The following is a 15961-nucleotide window of genomic DNA, read 5'->3' on the forward strand; positions in this document are numbered from 1 at the left end:
CAAAAGGATCAATAGGTCAACTTTTAATATTTTCATAGTTTTTATTTGTTATCTTTTGTTTTGTTTTTTTATATTCATTATTATGTATTGAAATAATCACAATTAATTGACGTTTGCATAACAATATAATACAACGGGTAAATAAAGAGAAACGTCAGGTTCTTGCACCAAGGTGTAAAACACCTGAAGTGTATTCATTGGTCCTTCAACTGCATGTAAGCAAATAAACAACAGTTTTAAAACGGAGAATATACAACTCTATTTAGTTAAACAAACACTTTTGCCGTTGTTAATGTTGGTGGTCTTTGTTTTTAGGTCAAGTTTTAAAAAGGAAAATGATGTCATTAATTATTTAATTGATCAGGCGGTAAGGTGTTGTTATTCAAATCTTTCACGGTCTTCCAAGAAATAAAGGGACGTTTTTTTTTTCGACAGTTCATTTTGAGACTGAAGTGTTCTATTCCAAGAATTCATATCAAAACTGGTAAATTGACCTTAAATTACTGAAGATTTAGCTTTTTACTGTCAAAAGTACAACGTAGATTTATTTAAATATATAGTAAGTCTAAGCTATAGTCCTTTGTTTTGTAATATTTTCCACAGAAGAAAGTCCCAGTTCACGCTTAAGAAAAAAAACTCTGGCTCTTACCAAAAAGATCAATAGGTCAACTTTTACTATTTTTCATTTTTTTTTTTTGCTATCTTTTCTGTCTTTTATTATTATTTTATATTTAAATACTTATAATTAACTGACGTTTGCATAACAATACAATACAGCGAGAAAATAAAGAGAAACGTCAGGTTCTTGCACAAGCTGTAAAACACCTGAATTTTATTTACTAATCCTTTAAATGCATGTAAGCAAAGAAACAACAGTTTTAAAACGGAAAGGAGCAACATAGACAACGATATTATTTAAACAAGTACTGTTGATGTTGTTAATGTCGATGGTCTTTGTTGTAGGGTAAGGTTTTAAAAAACGAAAACGATGTCATTAATTATTCACAAGAGAGGGTGAATTTGTTATAGATCATGCGGCTAGGTGTAATTATTCTAATCTTTGGTCTTCTGAGAAAGGGACGTGTTTTTTGCAGCGCGAGTTCTCATTTTGAGACTCAAGTGTTCTATTCCAAAAAAATGTAGCATAACAGGTAAATTGCCCTTAAATTACTGAAGATTCATCTTCTTATCATCAGAAGTACAAAGTGGATTTTCAAATATATAGTTAGCCCCTGTCCCCACTAACCCGGGTAAATATGAAACGCATCTTTTTTTGAAACGGCGTTTTTGCTCACCGAAAGCGGTACTTTTCAAAAACGCTTTCCAAGGTGGGGTACATTTAAAAACGCCGGCGAAAACGGGACTTTTTGTGGCACAGTTATTTGATCAGTTCTTTTTCACAAAAGGTTTAACTAAGCTTAACAAAAGCTTTGTGCATGCGTTGTGACTCTGCGAGCGATTAAGCGTATCATTTTCAAAATTTACCCGGGTTAATGTGAACGGAAAACATCTTTAATGGCGTTTTAAATTTTCTTCGTTTTCAAATTTACTGGGTTATTGTGGACAGGGCCTAAGTCTTAGCTAGTCCTTCGTTTTGTAGTTTTTTTTTTTCCCACAAGAGGAAGTCCCAGTTCGCGCAGTACTGAGAAACAAAAACTCTGGCACTCACAAAAAGATCAATGGGTCACCTTTTACTTTTTCTTTTTTTTTTCAGGATTTCCTATCTCGTTTATTTTTTATTATTTTCGATTCAGAGTTGACGTTCCAACTGTAGTGTTTGCAATTCTTGTTTAGTCTTTATATGATAAATTTTCTTCGTTAGAAGCACGGCTGCAAAAGGTTACTTTAAAGTTGTTCAATCTTAATTCAGTATATGTAAAATCGTTTTTTATTCAGCTTTAGTTTATTGAATATACTGATGAACTTGTTTAAATAATCATCGAAGTTTCTTCTTCAGATAACAAATTTGCCATATATAAGATAATTTTTCTTTAAGAAAGCTTAAAAGAGGGGCCGTAAGGGGGTTTCTCGTGAAACGTGATTGCGTGTTTTTATTCTCCGTGATCTGTGATTACGAAATATTAAAATCCGTGAACTGTGAATAACATGCTTGTCGTGACACGTGAAAGCAAAAAATTATTTTTCGATAACCGTGAAACTTGACTAAAATTCTTCACTTTTTCCGTGAAAACCGACCTACCGTGCAAAGATGACCCCTTATGATGTTGCAAATTGAAACTCTGACCGACTCAGACGCGCGATTTGCGTGATGGCTAAATACTTGACCACTTGACAGATTGAGAAGATTGTAAAACAAACAGGCAGAAGCCGAATCAAGGACATCAAGGGGTCAGATAACCCCAGAAGACAACGATGTCTTTCTTTTTCGATGTCGCGTACATGTTAAATCACGCAATCATTCTAACTCATTTTGGCCAAGCTCACGCTAAAATTCAGTGTCAAAAAGTCATGGAGGTCGTGGGCGTCAAACAAATTTCTGTTATAGAAGGCGCCGTTTTCTACGTGGATCCCAAATCTGCAGGATCACTGGGTTTCCTCGGAGGGAAAGAACGAGTCAGGATACCACTGACCGAGGCGCATTTCTCTTTGGAAGCGCTTAAAAAACATATAGTCGACTATGCGGGCCTGAAGACCGAGGCCGAGAAACGTGGTGTCGGTTCTTCAATAGAAGTTAAACTTTTTCGGCTGGCAAAGACCCCTGAAGGAACCAAAGCCTTTTCTATAAACACGCAGGCACAGTGGGACGTAGAAAGACCGCTATTCGGAGAATCGTCAGTTTTACAAGGTGGGTATTGTTGCTAACATTTGTAACTATATCTGGCTGTCCCCACATGCTTGATTGATGCAGCTGGGTATATCCTATTACAACTGACCTTACTCACATGGTCTTTAATGTAATTTAGTTTAAAGAGAGTGATAAAACTTATTACATGTATCTTAACTTTCGTAGCGCATTAGTCTTCACACAACACCCCCCTTTAATGTGTATGTAATAAACAGGCTTTCGTACGGCTTTTACAAGAGATACAGACTTTTTTTTCTCGCAATGCCTCCGCAAAATGTTTTCGTTTAAATGTTCACGGCATTTAATGACATACAGAAACTGGGAATCTGGAAAAAGTTCAACTGATTTCCATAGTCAACCAAAACAAACAAATAAAACAAGACAAGACAAGGCAAAAGATTACAAGAGTTTATTTGTGAGTTTAGCTAGGTTTTTAAATAGCAGATAAGTGAAGTATATTATGAAGGACATCACACTTCATAGTATTTCCTTCCTTTTTCGTGCCATGCATGTGGCTAATGTTATGTTTTGTGACTTTCCTTTTAGTCAATGTTCTCAAAAGGGAAGTAGTTTTTGCGAAGGATTCCCCAGTAATTAAGATAACCCTCGCGGCCGACAGTGGTGCCAGTTCAAGTCAGACTTCAGAACAACAACAGAGAAAACGACAACAGGGAGGTGGAAGAAAAAGATCAGCAACAAAATTAGAAGATGACAAGCTTGTGAAACGTTTGAAGTTGGGCGAAACTGTGGCTCGGAATGAAAGGCAGTTGAAAATGTTGGAAGACCTGAATTTAGGTATGTGCGTTTTAAGTAATAATAGTAATAATAATAATATAATAATAATAATAATAATAATAATAATAATAATAATAATAATAATAATAATAATAATAATATAAAAAAATATTGATTCCTTGCTTACTGGCGCAATTCAATGCATTTTTTTGTAGCACTTGAGAGTATGTCCAACAGCAAAGCAATCAACGAATTTACCATCAGATGTGGACGTTGTGACAAGTTAAAAATTGTCCCCACGGACAGGACGCCACAAGCAAAAGCACAGTATTTCAAGAAAAGTGAGTGACTAATGTAGTACAACAGGTCATAACACCTGATACTAAAGTAAGAAAACATATTTAAAATACCTTGCTGACAGGAAATAAACTGACTTCACAACAGCAGCAAAAGCTTATACAACACGTTTAAATAATGTTAAATCTTCTATATTGAAGCATTAAATCAAACGTTCTTCTAATGAACAGACAATGAACATTAAACGTGCTTATTTTTGGTTACTAAATTGTAAATTTATAATACGTTATGTCTTGTCGCCCAACAGAACACTATGACAGTGCATGCCAAAACCGCCAAATTCAGGACACAAATGCAAAGAAGAACAGTGCAACAACAGCTGGAATGCAAAAAAACATGGATGCTTTCCTTAAAAAGTGCAGCAAAAACCTGATAAAGACGATAAAGTGGAGAAGCAATCTGAAGGAAGCACTGCATCGTCCGCCAATGTACCCAAAGAAATGTCTACGGAGACTAAGGATGGCAGCGATGACAGTGATAGAGACCAAGATATAGACGCGTAAGAATTATTTAAAGACCTTCCCAGGTTTTGAATGCTAGCTCACGCGGAGCAAATGACTATATTTACTTCTGAGGCGAGTTTTATTGAAACGTTTTTGTGCACAAGCATGTTTTCACTTCGTTAGCGAATAACATCGTGTCTTTTTTGGAGGAATGTATATTTTGTTATGTTTTGATAATTGTAATGTTTTTTAATACATGTATATGGTGTACAAGGCCCTTCATGCGAAAGCTCCTCCTTACATCTCTGGCCTTTTGAAGGCCAAGCCTGTTGGTCGGTACAACCTGCGTTCCGATGGCCATGATATGCTAGTTGTCCCTAAGACAATGCTGAAAACTTTTGGGGATAGAGCCTTTGCCAAGGCAGGCCCCTCCCTGTGGAATGAGCTTCCTGTTGACATTCGCAAAGCGTCATCAGTGGAGACTTTTAAAAGTCAATTGAAGACTTTCCTTTTTAAGAAAGCATTTCGCGTTTAAGCGTTTTAACTTTTCAATCACACTGTTTCTAGTTTGATTTGTATGTAGGTTCATTCTAATTTTTATATTTTTATATTATTTTTACATATAGTAAACAGCGCTTTAGAATATTTATAGTTTTTAGCGCTATATAAATGTATAAATTATTATATAACGTTATTTGTCTTATTTGTAATTACGTTTGGCTTAATTATGTAAAGAATACACAAAAGGCACATGATTACAACCATTAAAGATACATAGCCTTTCGAATTGCTATGATCGTGTAGTGATTTTAGCCGCATTGTAATCTACAGGTTTCAAGACAAAATAGCTGAAGCTTCTGAAATTGACTTTGGAGATGTGCAGTTTGATAGTGATAGGGAAATTGCATCAGAGAACGAGCCTGAAAGAGGAAGCGACTGCCCTACCGCTTCAGAGCAAAGCTACAGCACCGATTCCGACCATAATGAACAGCTCACGGATAGTGACATCGACCCAGAGTACGCTATATTCCCAATCTCGTTTGCGAAAGCGGACGAGGTATGCGTCAGACTGAACGATTTAATACAAAGTGGTAGAATACCTAAAGACAAAATACTTTACAAGTATCTGGATTCAGTGACACACGCTATGATTGATCCAAACCATGAATTTGATGAAGAAGTAGTACAATTTTTTAATTCCATCAAATTTCTTGGAGGCGAAAGAACTGTTAACTTTGTCCGGGGACCAATGTGGTACGGATGTGGTAAAGGAGGTGAACTAAGTCCAGAATGCGCCAAACCAAATCTTGGTGGGCCATCAAGGACAACGAGAAGTAAGCGCTCTTCTGGCTATACAACCAAGTCTGGCGTAGTAAAACCTTGGCTTGAGTCATTTCTCCAGCTGTCAGAAGACGCACTTGATGTGAAGCCGTTGATTGCATCAACAATCCTAAAAGTGTATGGCGTTGCTATGGAGAATGATGGTACTGCTTTGAAACCGGCCATACAGTATGACGAGAAGCAGCAGATCAATGTTGGTCTAAAAGATAGAGCTGACATTCGATTTGTCAACTCAAATCCAATGCCCAAACCCGAGTTTCTGAAGGCAAACATTGTATCAGAAGCAAATATTTCTTATCTTTCCACTACCGATAACAATGTGGCGATGCCCGTCAGTGTACGTTATAAGCCCAAGGCAGGAAAGAGTGGAGAAGAAGGTAAAGATCCCAAGTGAAGAGGTTACTGTTATTGCTGGAACAGGAAGCGAAGAAAATTCCAACGGTAAAGCCGAGAGTGCCTGCTTTTCTCAGCCTATGGGCATTTGTGTTGAGTGCGACAAAAACATTTTTGTAACTGACGCGCAAGCTGGCACTGTCAAATTAATCACAACAATAGAAGGAACTGTAGAGTTCTTAAGACATTTGGGACTTCTCTACAAAGCGTTTTCTATCCATTTAAAGCACCAAAAGGCACAAAAGCTCTCTTTAGATGAGGCTATTTCGAAACTCGAAACGTCAGACAAATTCTTAAAGGAAACAGTTGGAAATGTGATGGGGATCCTTGAGAAAACATGCAAAGAGGGGCGGTAAGAGAAACGGTGTAAAACTTATGTCCATTTGTGCTTCTAGCTTTTAAAAGTCATTTGTTTATTAACTATATATTATTTGTTTTGTTTATTAGTTGGGTCATGTGACTTACACTGACAGCCTTCAGTCATGTCAGAGTCAGCTGACGTTGCCGTGACAACAATACTCACCACCCTCATAATTGCGGACATTATTGGTAACTGCCTCGTTATCATCGTCATAAGGAGAAATCGAGATATGAGGTATGCTGAGTATGTTGTACTGTTAAGACAGCTTTTTAAATGGTGAAACGAACAACAAGATATTTTAAACGAGATCCAACCCTGTGATTACCACTATGACCATCATAAAATTTCTCCCAAAGAAACTTAGTAAAAGAAAATCAAAAGTTAATTTCAATCAAAAAGTTTGTTAACATTGTTGTCAAAAAACACTCACATAGTCCTTTATTCCAAAAGCGGACGCAAGGCTTCACAGTATAGTCATTCCTCATATATAGTGGGGTTTTGAATGAAAATTCAACGTGTTCATGTGATCAGCTTTTGGCTCTCCCACAACTGGATCAAAGGTTGTTTCTGGAGACTCACTATATGCTGATGTATTTTCAATTGGCGCTTGTCCACCATCCATATTTCTTGGTGCTCGCGACTTGACTTGAACACAGGATTTCTTCTTTGTTCCACGCTCGTGTTACATTTCATATTTTCTCAGAGTAGTAACAGTTTTGACTCCTCTACAGCTGCTCTTATCAGCACTAATAAAAGCGTCAGTATATTGGTAGACTTGATCATATTACTATTGACATAATCTTAACATTAATTTCACAGGACTTCAATCGATTATCTACTTGTGAACCTAGCCATATCAGACATCACGTTTGCGGTGTTTGTAACACCGAATCACATTTTCAATAAAACCTTCACCCACCCAGAAGGTGCCACTGGTTCAGAATTAAGCACATTTGTGACAGCCGGAAACGTTGCATGGCTGGGGGCGGCTTCCTCGTCTGTCACTCTGGTTGCTATCGCCGTTGAACGATACTACACGGTCATGTGCCCTCTTGGTAGCAAAGGAAAACTTACCAAGCGAAAAGTCAAGGTTAGTGAGCGGGAAGGGAACAGCAATGAGGACGCTTTCAAGATCCTTTATTTAAAGTAATACATGACGCCATGTATTTTGTTTTATCGCACAAATAATTGGACCTTCTACTTCTCAACTGCCGCTACTACTCCTAATTCTATAGTGTCTGTCCATCTGCTCCGTGAATTGCTTTGATTACAGCTTTTATGCTACTGCTCCACGACTGCTGGTACTCGAGCTCCTTCTCCTACAACTGTTTCTCCTGCTCCATCTACTATACTACCACTACCACTACCACTACCACTACCACTACCACTACCACTACCACTACCACTACCACTACCACTACCACTACCACTGCCACTGTCACTGTCACTGTCACTTCCACTTCCACTTCCACTACTCCTACCACTACCACTACCACTGCCACTGTCACTTCCGCTGCCACTGTCACTTCCCCTCCCTGCCGCTGCCGCTGCCGCTGCCGCTGCCGCTGCCGCGCCCGCCCCCTGCCGCTGCCGCTGCCGCTGCCGCTGCCGCTGCCGCTGCCGCTACTACTGCTGCGACTGCTGCTTTCACTTGACAAAAGAGAATCCGTTACGTTACATTGTCTACCCCAAAAACCATTTTTTAAAAACTTCTAGCGCAATATAAATTGACGTCAAACTTAATTCTGACACAAAATACACCCATTTCAGATAATTCTTCCTTGCTGTTGGATCTTTTCAGTGGCTTTAAACATGCCACTGTTCCTGGTTTCAACATTCCACAAATCAATTGGCGATTGCAAATGGGACTGGCCTGAGAGTTGGATGGGCGGAGCATACGACACAGCTTGGCTTGTACTGTTGGCTATTATTCCTCTGATTGTGATGACTGGCTTATACTCCAGAGTGGTACACATGTTGTGGTTTAAGCGTAACGATGGCCATGAACTCGCCTTACGACAAAAGGTAGGACAAATAAGAATGTTAAAGGTAATAACGTCTTGATAGTAGGATATTAGCGAGAGTGTGAGATCAGCATGTTTAGAGTTTTTATATAGTTAGTTTAAGTTTTCGTTGAGAAGACACTTACAACATTGTCTCTATTCACCAGTGTGCACAAATTGGTAACGTCCGTGATCCTATTTACTTAATGGGAACCATTCCCCCCTCTCCCCCGCCGGTGTTTTGAGCAAACTGTGTTGGGCGCTAATGGCAAATCCTGAACTTACTCTTTGTTCCTTGTATTTTCAGGGAGTTTTAAAAGTACGGAAACGGGTCACATTGAGTGTGATCACTGTCAGTGCCATATTTGGAGTCTGTTGGATTGGTGGCTTATTAACCTACATCTTAAGCTACTATGACATCGACATGTTTGGGTCCGCCTCATACGCCATTTCCGACACCCTGTTTATGTTTAATTCCGCTGTAAACCCTTTTGTTTATTGTATGATAAATGAACGGTACAGGGAGAAGATCAAAGGAATGTTATGCTGCTTCCGTGCATCCAGAGTGCATTCATCAGGCGAAATATGCAGCGTCGAGCTACCCTGCAACACCTCTCACGTGACCCGCACTGCAGGAGGGTGCATGGGATAGTGTCTTTTACCCTGATACCAAACACTTTCATAGAAATATTATGACGCATTAGTAGCTGTATGAAAAAAAAGCATTTTACATAACTGTAGTACAAACACTTCCGGTTTTTTGTCTTTGTAATATAAAAAATAAAAAGGAATTAATGCATAATAGCTACGAAAGATCCAGTCGGGAAGCGCAGGTTCCGTATTAGTCAAATCGGATTTATTATCTAAACAAAAATTCTGAGTCTGACTCGATAAGCCACTCATTCATCCATTGTCGATGGGCAAAAAAAATTTTCTCTTAAGTATTTAGTAGTTTAATAAGGAAAATGACACCTCCTACTTACTTAACACAATTGAATTACTCTTTGGGAAATTATCAAATGAACCTGACTCCGTTTTATCCCAGATGATGTTAAAAAAGCTTAACTATGTCCTTCTATTTGCTAAATATTATATTTATAACAATAAGCTTAGTAATAAAGTATTTCTTTTTTTCGTTTGTCTCACGACGTAGTCACGTGTGATGGAAATCGCGACGTTTCGACTGCACACTGCTAGTCTTCATCAGGCGATAAGGTCGACTGGTTGTGCGTGAACTTATAAAGCACGCTGCCTCGCTGTGATTTGTTTAAAATAAAGTGTTTTACAAAAAAAATCTAAACAAAAAATAATGCAAGCCGGCTGAAAAGTACTACTAAAAAAAGTTGTCAAGTCATCACGGCACGATTTGGTTAGCAAATTGAGACGAACACTGCGGGTTCAGTCAAATCCAAGACACCGGAATGCATCTTCGGCAGATACTTGCTTTCCCGACTGGCTAAGAAAAGACAGGATACGCTGTGTCGTGTGGGACATTCAGGCCCGGGGGGGGGGGGGGTACTCAAAAATATTTTATACGGGGAGGCTCCGCCCCGAGTTCTAACCCCTTACCCTTTTATATACCATTTTGACAGAAATTGTACCCCTTTCGTATACCTTTAACTGAAAAAAGGTATCCCTTTCATATACCTAAAAGACGTGGCGTGGACTTAAAACAGGACTTTAATTTTTCTTGTCATTTTCATGTAGCGCTTAATTATTTAAAATAATACAGGCATAAATTGCGTCTGTTCGAAATATTTTAATAAAAGGCCCTTTTAAAAACCTAAATGACAGATTTCCATACCCTTTCATATACCTAAACTCGTGAAATCCCTACCCTTTTGTATACCTGAAGCCTGAAAAAGGTACCCCTTTCGGGCGGAGCCTCCCCGTATAGGCCATTATAGGGAGTACCCCCCCCCCCCGGGCATTCAGGTCACGATATGTTGAAACTCGTTAGTACACGGATGGATCATTCTTTAGATGTGTAAGCAAGAAGCGACGCAATAATATATCGGGAATTGTATATTGTAAAAGGGAAGAGAGCTTAGGCTTCTCGAGAACGTATATCAAAACTAAGCATGTCACCAGATTTGCGGTTTTGAGAAACAATATTTAGCAGACCCCTGATTTAATTATATAGAATATAGATTTTAAAAACAACTTTTTTATGAAGACAGCGCTCTGTGGGTCTTTGAACGTCAATTAAAGAAAAGAAAAAAAAACGGAAAAAGTAGCCAAACGACAAAAAAGGAAATTGAGAGCTCTGGAGATGAAAAGAATAGGCTGAGCACTCGTAACGTCAGCAGCATGAAGGTCAAAACACGGGATGTCCATTTGCAAAACGCAAATGCACATTACAAGATGAATACCATTTCTTGAAGTTTTGCCAGCGATACATTACTTTAACTCGGTAGATATTGATTGATTTTTTCCTTAAATTTACATGATCAGTTTATAGAATAATCTTTATTCGAAGCAGACATAAAAACATCATGTCCACCAGGGACGTAACCAGACTTTTTCCACAGACGAGGGGAGTTCTGCCGGCATGCTCTTCAGAAAATTTTGAAATCTAGAAGCCCTTTTTAAAATTGTCTTCTTAACATTTTATAAGAGATTTCTTGAGAAAAAATAAATATTGTTTAACTTTGGATTATTTTCCCAACAAAACATATTTTGATTTAAATTTTGGATTAAATTCTAGACGATGCAAGTGCCTCGTCTTGCCTCTTGCTAGTTACGGCCTTGACCCTTTTTGTAATTTTTTTTTTTTAAATAGCATTTTGTAAATACGTATTCATTTGTAGTACCTTTTGTAATTAGTATTGTGTATTATAAAGTTGCATCAACGGAATAATAAGTGTAGAACATACACTTCCGGCTGTTTTTCTAAATAACAAAATAATAATTGATGCATAATATATACCTTTTGTTACATATTTTTGCGTTATCTTAACTCGAGAAAATGGGACGGGCATATTTCGCGAAAATATATTTGGTGAAAATAAAGTCATGCGAAAATAAGTAGCAATCAGGTAGCTACGAAAAATTCAGTCGGGGGCGCAGGTTCCGCTTTAGGCAAATCAGAATATCAATTTTAACATCTTATCAAAAAATATTGCACGTCATGATCATGGCACGATTATTTCTTTAACAAAATCGAGACGATCACTGGTATGGGGATTCAGTAGGATCCAGGACTCCGGAATGCGTCATCAAGACGTACTTGCTTTCCCAAATGAATAAGAAAATTTGACACGCTGTGTCGTACATGTGAGACATTAGGTCAGGAGCCGTTTGCAACCCATATGTGTCAGCGGGAAGCGACAAGATATATCGGATACCCTCTGTAATATATTTAACAATTAGATTATTCGCTCTCGATTTCTATCGTGTGATAGTTGATGAGCGCGAAGCCCGAATCAACTATCACACATAGAAATCGAGAGCGAATAATCTAATTGTTTTAGTATAAATCTACTAGACGTTCAAAACTTAACAACAAGACAGGCTCTCGTTTTTATTGAATAATGATGTAAATAAGTCACACAACACGCGGATAATTGACAACTGCACCACATTGCATTGGCTTCTGTGTGCGCGTTTGCATTTCATTCACGATTTATTGAAACCGTTATATCCCCGAAACTGAAGGAAAAGCCAAGTTTTTTATTGTAAAATTACGATTGAAAGATGTACTGACGTACAAGGGCCCTTAGAAGTCAAGTTTTTTTAAAATTCGAAAACGTAAAAGATTAAAAAAAAGTTAAGCGAGTTTTTCGCAAAGAAGAAACCACATTGCACTGTTTAGCTTCTGTGTGCGCCTTTGCATTTCATTCACGATTTATTTAATCCGTCGTTTGCTCGAAATTGAACTAAAAGCCGAATTTTATTGTAAAATGACAATTTAAAGATAGACTGACTTACAAAGACCCTTTGGAAGTCAATGAGTTTTAAATGTAGGAAACGTGAACGATAAGTTGAACGAGTCGCCCGCAACCTTGAATTCGCTTTCAATTTTGTTGTTTTATTTAAGTCTTATTGATGCATAAAAAAACTTGCAGGTCGAATCTGTTTAGCCTTTCTTTTGCTGCTCCTCGATGGGACGATGAAACTGTGTTTCCACAAAATGTCTCGGTGAAACGCATCTCTGGATGTTATAAAATTATAGATTCGCCTGCTTTTAAAAGCGTAAATGAATATTAATTGCTTTTCTTACCGTGTAAAATCTTCACTACATATTTCGGTACAGTCTTTATCTTCTCCAACATCGCCTGGAATAGTTAATAATCCAAGTCCTTCTTTACGGTCAATTTAAAAGCGAAAAAGCGGCGACCATTCTGTTGACTGATGACAACCGCACGCTGTTTCGCTACTCACCTTCTACAACAGAATAGAAAGTGAGTAGCGTAGCCAATCAGAGAACAGCATTCGTGATAGAACGCTAGTAGATTTATACTAAAAAGGAAGAGCGCCCGACTTTTCAATATACACCGTATATTAATACCAAGCATGTCACCAGATATGCTATCTCTGTAATGAATTATAGATTACAGATTTTGAAAATAGCTTTTTTATCATTTATATATACGGAAGGCAGCGCTCTATTGGTCTTTGAATACCAATAATAGAACAAACGCAAAAATAGCCAAGCAGACAATATAAAGAAATATAGGACAAAGAGTGTGCTGGAGCAATCGCAGCGTCATCAGTATAAAGATAAAAACAAGAAATATACCCACTCAAAGCAGACATTTAACTAGAATGTCTACAATCCTGAAGATATTAGTTGCGCATAATGATAAGAACAGATATTGGTTACAGTATTAAGCTTAAATCTCGCTCACTAGGGGAGAGCTTAAAATAGCCGATTCCAATGCGACTGTTGTTACGTAACTGTGTAAAACTTCGTGCGCCTGCCTTGTTTATCTCCTCGTGCCATGAATTACTCACTGGAAAACACGACCAGCAGCACAAGTAACTCGAACTCCTACCTTACAGCGGACTGTTCTCGTCCAGTAGCTCATGGCGTTGCTCAGATCATAACGAATGCTTTGGTGGCCGTGCTAGGAACTTTTGGCAACGTACTGATTTGCGTGGCAGTTGTTACAAATCTTCGTCTTCGCCGACCATCGAACTACCTTCTGTTCAGCTTGGCTATCGCTGATTTGATTGTCACCGTAGTGTGTGAGCCACTCTTTTTAGTAATCCTCTGCAAAAGAACGTTTTTTAATGACTGTGCAACAGACTTGGTGCTCCCATACTTAATTTTAACCACGTATTCGTCTATTACCTCAGTAACACACTTGGTGGCCATCAGTGTTGATCGTTTTATCGCTGTTGTGTATCCTTTACACCACAAACGCCTTATGGAGAACCGTGTATTAAAGGCAATGCTGGTAACATCTTGGGCATTACCGACTGTAGTTCCCATTTTCAGATTTGTTATTTCATCGAGTTTATCCAAGGGTTTGTTTGCATTTTTCGTCGTCAGCTATTCTATTATTTTCCTCTCCTACTTACTTATTGTGATTTCTCTGCTTAAACATCGCAGACAAACAAAACATCTCAGAAGTCACTCTTCTGGTAATGATTGTCAGCTACACGTTGAACTTCGCGTTGCTCTCACACTTGCGATTGTTATTGTTGTTTTCACTGCCTGTTGGGTTCCACTAGTTGCCACCATGTTTGTAACCGGGATGCCGATGGTAATGGTACGAGTAGATGCAATCCCGTACATGTGGATGAGGACCCTGGCTCTGTCGAATTCCGCCATGAACTTTCTTATCTACGGCTCCAGGATGAAGAACTTTCGTGAGGCGTTCGCTGTGATTGGCCGAAAGATTCTTGTTGTTTTGTCTCCAAAATGTTCGCGGGCTCGTGTTTATAACTTGACCACGGAGAAGTAATCAGTATCAAAAACGAGTGCTATTGTTTTATCCGCAGCTCCAAACACCAAGAAACTAATAAGAACACCGCCCGCTTTGGACGAGTGCCGAATATCGATTAGCAATACGAAGCACGGCGTTTTTAAAGCTGACACAAGAAAATTAAAAACTGAAAACACTAAAAGACACTACTATAAGTAAGACGGCTTTCAATAGGCGGGTGCTGTAAAATATGCTACTTAGAGAACGACAAATAAAGAAATTACCGTTACCAAAACGGGAATATCACATCATAGTAGTTAGGCAATCATAGATGTGTCAGGTTTTTCCTTTTATTTTTGGCAGCATCTATACCGTATCTTTTGTTTCAAAGTGTCACGGTGAATAACGCTATGCGGATGATTCTAAACTTTAGATAGCTTTGAGTAAAGACTAGGCCGTGATCATAAAAGGTAGTTCAAATTAACGCAAAGATAAGACTTTTCGGAACTACCTGCGAAGAGGGTTTTTGCGTTCGCCATGCTGTAGGAGGGCTGTTAATTTTATGGACAGAATTTCAATAAAATTATGTTAGTTGACTTAAAAGGGATACTGGATAAAATTCTGGGCATGAAGTCCCCACATAGGCGACTGTAGGTATGGAATTTATCATCAGCCTATCAGCCTATTAAATAAGCGCAAAGGGAGCAAAGTAGTATTGCAAATTCTCACAGTAAGTAGTATTGCAAATTCTCACAGGCCTTAAAAAATCCTTACCTTAAGGTACCGCAAGAACATTATGCTGTTTTGGTGGAAAATATATGATTTGTAAAATCACTACATGTCTCTGGAGTTAGATTTGTTAACTTTCCCCAAAAATGCATTGCGAAGACACAGAGCTGGAAAACCTAATAAGGACTTACAGATGAATAAATTAAGGAGACAATCAATTTTTTTCATGTTGAACATAAAAAAATTTTCCGTTGCTCATCAATACCATTTTTCAGTTTACAACTTTGCTCATACCAGCTATTGTAACCTATCTGCTTGAAAATGTATTAAAACTGATGATAAGATAATGAAAATGAAAATGTTTAATATTTTTTTACACACGTTTTAACCAGGAGGTCCAGGAATCCTCTATAATATTGTCATTGCTAAAGAAGCCCTGTCTTTCCTATTACAAACGTCTATTAATACCAACCGTGCAACCGATATGTCAATTTGAGGAACTAAAATAAATAAATAAATAAATAAAAACCAAACTTAATATTTACAGTATAGCAGATTATAAAAATAACTAATTGACGACTCGTTCAGGCAGTGAGACCTCGATAATAATATTGTACCTAGTCAAAAGACCCTCGTTATCTTATCACAATCGTCTATTTATACCAACAATGTAACTGATATGTCATTTCGAGGAGCAACACTTTTCTTAATTTTTGTATAGTGCACTATAAAAATAACTTGTTAGCGACTCGCTCAGGAAATGAGAACTCAATAAAGTAAAACAACAGCTCAATCCAAGCAAAAGCGTACTTATACCGTACTTTGTAATCGAGTTTTAAACTAAATTTCTTAATGCATTTTAACCAGGCGGTCTAGGAAACCTCTGAAATATTGTGCATCGTTAAAAGAGCCGAGTAATC

General features: G+C 38.1%; 3 protein-coding genes across 3 annotated transcripts; all 3 read left to right on the forward strand.

Moving 5' to 3' along the window:
- The first annotated feature begins 2469 nt into the window (after window positions 1-2469).
- Window positions 2470-4537, forward strand: LOC144658037 (uncharacterized). The gene is made up of 4 exons (XM_078518364.1): window positions 2470-2806; window positions 3353-3601; window positions 3757-3882; window positions 4146-4537. Exons 1-4 carry the CDS (start codon window positions 2470-2472, stop codon window positions 4391-4393), a joined length of 960 nt encoding a protein of 319 aa, XP_078374490.1. The 3' UTR covers window positions 4394-4537.
- A 1988-nt stretch (window positions 4538-6525) lies between these two features.
- Window positions 6526-9091, forward strand: LOC144658038 (QRFP-like peptide receptor). Its single transcript, XM_078518365.1, has 4 exons — window positions 6526-6670; window positions 7256-7526; window positions 8207-8461; window positions 8747-9091. Exons 1-4 carry the CDS (start codon window positions 6558-6560, stop codon window positions 9089-9091), a joined length of 984 nt encoding a protein of 327 aa, XP_078374491.1. The 5' UTR covers window positions 6526-6557.
- A 4233-nt stretch (window positions 9092-13324) lies between these two features.
- LOC144656750 (adenosine receptor A2b-like) lies at window positions 13325-15501 on the forward strand. Its single transcript, XM_078516985.1, has one exon. It carries the CDS (start codon window positions 13383-13385, stop codon window positions 14349-14351), a length of 969 nt encoding a protein of 322 aa, XP_078373111.1. The 5' UTR covers window positions 13325-13382; the 3' UTR covers window positions 14352-15501.
- Window positions 15502-15961: the final 460 nt, after the last annotated feature.

The sequence above is a fragment of the Oculina patagonica genome, chromosome 6 (genome assembly GCF_052425735.1).
Source record: "Oculina patagonica isolate OP01 chromosome 6, crgOcupat, whole genome shotgun sequence".
Lineage (NCBI taxonomy): Eukaryota > Metazoa > Cnidaria > Anthozoa > Scleractinia > Oculinidae > Oculina > Oculina patagonica.

What these genes read in the sequence shown, in the direction of transcription:
- LOC144658037 (XM_078518364.1), top strand. Translation starts at nt 2,470, where the DNA reads ATGGAGGTCGTGGGCGTCAAACAAATTTCTGTTATAGAAGGCGCCGTT. An exon ending in GTTGGAAGACCTGAATTTAG is followed by an intron (nt 3,602 to 3,756) that starts GTATGTGCGTTT and finishes ATTTTTTTGTAG; the next exon opens with CACTTGAGAGTATGTCCAAC. An exon ending in AGCACAGTATTTCAAGAAAA is followed by an intron (nt 3,883 to 4,145) that starts GTGAGTGACTAA and finishes GTCGCCCAACAG; the next exon opens with AACACTATGACAGTGCATGC.
- LOC144658038 (XM_078518365.1), top strand. Translation starts at nt 6,558, where the DNA reads ATGTCAGAGTCAGCTGACGTTGCCGTGACAACAATACTCACCACCCTC. An exon ending in TTACCAAGCGAAAAGTCAAG is followed by an intron (nt 7,527 to 8,206) that starts GTTAGTGAGCGG and finishes CACCCATTTCAG; the next exon opens with ATAATTCTTCCTTGCTGTTG. An exon ending in AACTCGCCTTACGACAAAAG is followed by an intron (nt 8,462 to 8,746) that starts GTAGGACAAATA and finishes TTGTATTTTCAG; the next exon opens with GGAGTTTTAAAAGTACGGAA.
- LOC144656750 (XM_078516985.1), top strand. Translation starts at nt 13,383, where the DNA reads ATGAATTACTCACTGGAAAACACGACCAGCAGCACAAGTAACTCGAAC.